The 5,512-nt window shown below is 43.5% G+C and overlaps 1 protein-coding gene across 3 annotated transcripts; it reads right to left on the bottom strand.

The window, feature by feature from the left end:
• Positions 1-1,611: 1,611 nt before the first annotated feature.
• Positions 1,612-5,481, bottom strand: buc2l (bucky ball 2-like). 3 transcript variants are annotated; one of them, XM_057359011.1, is made up of 5 exons: positions 5,447-5,481; positions 5,172-5,254; positions 4,656-4,859; positions 2,057-3,928; positions 1,612-1,742 (listed from the first exon to the last, which is right to left on the bottom strand). In XM_057359011.1, exons 3-5 carry the CDS (start codon positions 4,855-4,857, stop codon positions 1,660-1,662), a joined length of 2,157 nt encoding a protein of 718 aa, XP_057214994.1. In that variant the 5' UTR covers positions 4,858-4,859; positions 5,172-5,254; positions 5,447-5,481; the 3' UTR covers positions 1,612-1,659. The 3 variants fall into 3 exon arrangements, with proteins under 3 accessions (XP_057214994.1, XP_057214995.1, XP_057214996.1); XM_057359013.1 differs by lacking the exon at positions 1,612-1,742 and having other exon boundaries at positions 2,072-2,217; positions 2,310-3,928; XM_057359012.1 differs by lacking the exon at positions 5,447-5,481 and having other exon boundaries at positions 5,172-5,324.
• Between the last annotated feature and the right edge of the window lie 31 nt (positions 5,482-5,512).

Below are 5,512 nucleotides of genomic sequence, written 5' to 3'. Positions count from 1 at the left end.
TATCCTAAATTTGATTTGACAATCATTTCTTACTGCGTGGTGCATGTGATAGAAGTAAATGTGCATAAATGTAAAATCTATATATAAATCTATAAATAATCTTGAAATTTTGCACAGCTGAACAGTTTCGGATCTCCACCTTGTTGTACACAATATCTAATTAATGACAAGAGCACCTGTCAGGCTGTCAATGTCCAAATCCTTTACAAGCGGCAGGTATGGCTTGTATTTCCTCATACCAAACTGTCAGTCAGACGATCACATGCTGTGCAGATAATCCAGCTCACATACACATGTAGACACTTTTAGGTTTGTTTAGATTGTATAGAGATCCATCTAAATGGATGGGGTGTACATGTGTAGAGTCAGTGACAGTTCTGTAAGCCATCATTAATGAACTGATGAAAGTGTGACTCAGTGCAGCGTGATATATGAACTACGAGTCGTGCTGCTGAATCATTTGTATTGGTTCGATTGAATGTAGAGCATTACAGATGTCCAGCCTAGAAAAGACAAGAGCTCTTCAGTATGCTCAATAACATGAACGAATGAGGCTTTTACAAAGCACTTTATTGTGTACTGCTGTACAATCATATGAGGGGGTCTCTCCTCAACCACCATCAGTGTGCAGCATCCACCTGGAGGATGCCACGGCAGCCACAGTGTGCTCGCCACACACCAGCTACAGGTGGAGAGATAGAGAGCCAATCAGAGGGTGGGGATTATTAGGACCAGTGGAGGGAATCTGGCCAGGACACCTGGGTTACACCCCTACTCTTTACGAGAAGTGCCATGAGATCTTTAATGACCACAGGGAGTGAGGACCTCGGTTTAACGTCTCATCCGAAGGACGATGCTTTTTACAGTCTAGTGTCCCCATCACCATACTGGGGCATTAGGACCCACACAGACCACCTCCTGCTCTCACCAACACCTCTTCCGGCAGCAACCTAGCGTTCCCAGGAGGTCACTCATCCAGATACTGACCAGGCTCAGCCCGGCTTAGCTTCAGTGGTCAACCAGTCCTGAGCTACAGGGTGATATGACTGCTGGCCATGAACAGAAGATCTGATCATCCTAATGTAGTGCGATGTAAATACGCCTGACTGATGTGTTCAGTGAGGTTTCAGTCTGGTGTCGTGTTCAAGTCAAATAGTGACAATTTGAGAGTTTTAATACAGAACTCACTCATGAATACAGCGGCACATTGACCGGGCGCTGCAGTGATAGTCGTCCACTGCTCCGGGTGTACGTGTGTTCGCTACTCTCTGGATGGATTAAATGCAGAGGTCACATTTCGGTTATGGGTCACCACATCACTTTCACAACATAAAATGGAATTCTCTTACCAGTCACAAATGACAGTGATGTTTTTACATACATGTTATCGTACACCTGACTCGAAGACGATGCATTACATCAGTGATACTTCTGTCAAATGTCTCGTCTCATATCAAAAACAAGTGTTTGAAAATGATTCCAACATACAACTTCCACACCAAGTGCAGACAATATTGTACATCTAGAACATTTAAAAGACATTAATATCCGTGTTGTTGACAGACTGCTGAAGGAACAGACACCAGAGAGTTTTCAGTCCAAATACTTTATTAAATCACGGAATAAAAGATTTCATACATTTACATGATGTTTGTAATATTAATGTGCTTTCACTCGATTCATCAGGTGTACACGCTGACCGCTCGTGTTTATCTGCATTTTCTTCTCTCCTCGTGTTGTACCTGAGGAATAAACCGAAAGATATACATAAAGTTTGGCAAATCATACCTGAAACGTGCATTTCACTCTACAATCAAACAATCAAAACAATCAATTGTTTTCAAGTTTTTACTGAAGCATTTTAAGGATATTCTTCTTACTGTAAAATTGTTCATAAATTTAATGTAAAGTTGAATTGGGTTGTGTGAGTTCAGTCATGTGTTGATCTCGATATTATTCACCTCATGACAAGCATCAGATAAATGTACATTTACATTTCATTCCTTCAAAGTTCATGATGATTTAGTGCTGGTCACAGAATGTGTGTTAGTTTTACCTCTCCATCTCCATGACACACAACCATCATCATCATCATCATAATGAAGACATCTGCAGTCTTCACACAGGTCAGATTGTTCTCTTAGTTTCATCAAATGACTTCCTAAAATCATCTTTTGTGTCTCATGATCGGTCCTGACACCAGCGCTCTCGTGTCTTCTGCAGGAATGAGAATCTGAAAGTTTAGGATCAGTTTTACACAAGCAGTGTGGCATTTGCATTGAGTAATGAGAAACGCATTCACAGCTCACGCCAGCGGTGCCGGAACACTCATTCCTGCCTGATGATCTTCGTTTCCTCCTCATCTTCTCCTGTTTGAGAAGAGATAATTCAGGACTACAGGTCTGCTTCCCTTCAGGTGCAGGCTTTTCAACAGGAGATTTACAGAAACCACTGAGCTTTTGCTGCAAAGCAGGTAATTTACTGTAGTAATAAACATTCCCCAAGTCAGCCAGCCAGCTTGTTGAAGGGCGGTATGGAGAGCCACACTTATGCAACTCTTGACGTTTAGTGGACTCAAAAGTATGTCGATTGTTCTCTACAGGAACAGCGTGACTCTCTGGAGTTTTGAGAATGGACGGCACGTACGGCATCAGAGACTCCACTGACCAGACTGAAGCCTCCAGCTGACTGTAGTTTGTTGAAGGGCGGTGTGGAGAGCCGTGACGTTTAGTTGACTCCCTATGTCGATTCTTCACTAGGGGAATAGCATCACTCTCTGGACACTTCTGAGGGGTCACATGACCTTTCCCGATCATCCAGTCGCCAGACGGCACATACGGCGCCAGAGACTCCACTGACCACATGGAAGCCTCGAGCTGGCGGCACGTCTGCGTGTCAAAGGTCGTTGAAGGGCTGTATGGGGAGCGGCACATACGGAACTCTCGATGGTGACGTTTAGTCGACTCAGTGGTGTGTCGATTCCTCCCTACAGGAACAGTGTGACTTTCTGGAGTTTTAGGAGGCCTGAGAATGGACGGCACGTATGGCACCAGAGACTCCACTGACCAGACTGAAGCCTCCAGCTGACTGTACGTCTGAGTGTCAAAGGGCAGCCGCAGAATCTTAAAGTTCTGTTTGGTCTTCTTAAGGTTACAGGTTCTCTGCATCCCACAGCTTTTATCTGCTTCAAAGCTCTTAACATTCGACGCGTTTAGTTTAGGACACGCTGCACATGACGGAGACATGCGAACCTTACAAACCGGGAGGCAATGCTTCCTCGAGTATCCCAAGTGTCCAGCATCAACACCTTGTTTATTTTTTCTAATAGCCAATGAGCGGTAAGAGCACAAAACAACATCCTCGGAGAGGATGGACCCCACGCTGCATTGCAGAAGATCACCGGCGTCATTACAGGTGAGCTCCGGGTTTTCACTGGTTCGAATCATCTTTAATGTGGAAGGCGTTTGACTGCATTTGATTTGCACCCGTTCTGCCTGGACGAGGATTTCACTTTTGTGAAGCGCAGACACATCAGTCGTGTTGATGGTATTGTTGGACACAACTTTGTTGTGAGTGAACACGGGCGTATCTTCAGCACAAGCTCCAGAGTGGTTTTCAGCGAAGCTGATGGACGCAGACACTGGACTGTCACAACCCGTTCCTCTCCCCGACTCGGAGCCCGCGTGAGAGTCTTGTGCAGAGCTGCGACACAGAGGCTCGGTTTGAACCTCAGTGCTGACCATCACGCGATTGTGGGGCACGCCATTTTGAGAGTGGAAGCGATTGGCCTGGTGGGAGATATTTGGAGGCAGGTGAGGGTTCATCACACGTCTGTGATCCAACATGTGCAGCGGGGTATGAGGAAGCATGTATCCAGAGACGTCCAGACACGGAGGCAAGACTAATGATGGCATCACCATCCCATAACCTAAAAAAACAAAACAACATTTATATCACATGCATCACTAAAGATGGTCTGATCACATTTATTTCATCATCTTCGAGCAATGAAAGATTTCCACTTATCCTGATAAGATCCATGTAAAGGCTTTTCTCTCTGGGTTATAAGAACAAAGTTTCACAATGTCATGAAACTGGCATTTAGTTCAAACATTTGCAGTTTGACACCGAGAGAATACATATGTAGTTCTCTTATGCAGCTTTAAAACGGGCTACATTTTTATTTGAGTGAACTATTCCTTTAACAGACGGGCAAGCAGTTATTAACACATGCCACATTTATATGCATCAAGAACATTATTTGCTCAATGTTATTGACCTCATAAATATGTGCAAATAACAACAACAACCCATAAGAGAGATAGCCAAAAACAGTATCCAAAGCTAAATTAAATGTGACTCTGTCTGTGAAAACCCAGCATAAAGCATTTTTGTGATTTGCGGTTTTCTACATACAATGTAAAGAAAATTCTGTGAAAACATAACTTCGATATCTTTAATAATACAGCCAGAGTAAGATCATGTCAAAGATTAAAATCATGGTGAAATTAAAGACTGAAATCAAACTTTGATGCTCCTAATCTCAAAGTATTTTTCAGACAGGGTCACAAATCCTCATGTAACTCATGAAAATTAATTTTCCAAAAATCAGAAAATGGTTAAACATAAGACCATGCATGCATACATACACACACCTAAGCCAGGGAATCCTGTGTAGGGCACATACGGAGCAGACAGAGGCCATTGACATGGCAGGACAGGTTGAGTGTTGGGAATGTAAAAGGGCTGTCGATGAAACTGTTGGTCCTGATGGAAGAGCCGAGCGGTGTGTCGCGGTGCCTGTGAATGTACATCTGATACACCTCCAGAGAGCTCTTGAGCAGAGACAGCAGCCATCACTGCCGCACACCACCAAACATTCAGCATCAGTGTGTAAGAGAACAAGAAAACAAGAGAAATGAAATGTGTTTCTGAATCGAAATTAATCTGCAACAGATTGCCCAACACTGGCAGTACTACATGCATGAGTCAATCACCTGTTATATTAGAGCTCTCGCAATGGAAAAACATTGATCCACACACACTTCATTGTGCGTGTGCGTACACATATGTGAAATACACGTGATTATTGGGTTTAATTAAGTTACATCTGCAACCGGGTTTATTGCAGTCACAATTAAAACTAAATAAACAAGATCATGTTTGCTTACCTTAATCAAACCGACTTTAGCACGGAAGTCTTTCACCGATCAAAAAACACTGTGGTTTTCTCCCTCAGGTTTAAATCAAGAGCCTGTTGTGAATCCAGAGAAAGCCACACCCACACAATCAGACATGTTAATTAGCATTCGGCCACACCCACACAATCAGACATGTTAATTAGCATTCGGCCACACCCACACAATCAGACATGTTAATTAGAATAGTTGCGTTTGTTGGCAAAGCAGCTAGCAGATGCTTGAAACATCGGATCTAGTGCACTTACAGAGACTTTAGAGATGTGTTCGACTTCATGCGGCACTGCGCAGAGCGATCTCGCGATGTTGTGATG

The sequence above is a fragment of the Triplophysa rosa genome, linkage group LG18 (assembly GCF_024868665.1).
Source record: "Triplophysa rosa linkage group LG18, Trosa_1v2, whole genome shotgun sequence".
Taxonomy (NCBI): Eukaryota; Metazoa; Chordata; class Actinopteri; order Cypriniformes; family Nemacheilidae; genus Triplophysa; species Triplophysa rosa.
The sequence above is the reverse complement of the archived record's forward strand: the minus strand, read 5'-3'. Positions and strand labels throughout refer to the sequence as shown.

What these genes read in the sequence shown, in the direction of transcription:
- buc2l (XM_057359011.1), bottom strand. Translation starts at nt 4,857, where the DNA reads ATGGCTGCTGTCTCTGCTCAAGAGCTCTCTGGAGGTGTATCAGATGTA. An exon ending in CACAGGATTCCCTGGCTTAG is followed by an intron (nt 3,929 to 4,655) that starts GTGTGTGTATGT and finishes TTGTTTTTTTAG; the next exon opens with GTTATGGGATGGTGATGCCA. An exon ending in TGTGTCATGGAGATGGAGAG is followed by an intron (nt 1,743 to 2,056) that starts GTAAAACTAACA and finishes TTTATTCCTCAG; the next exon opens with GTACAACACGAGGAGAGAAG.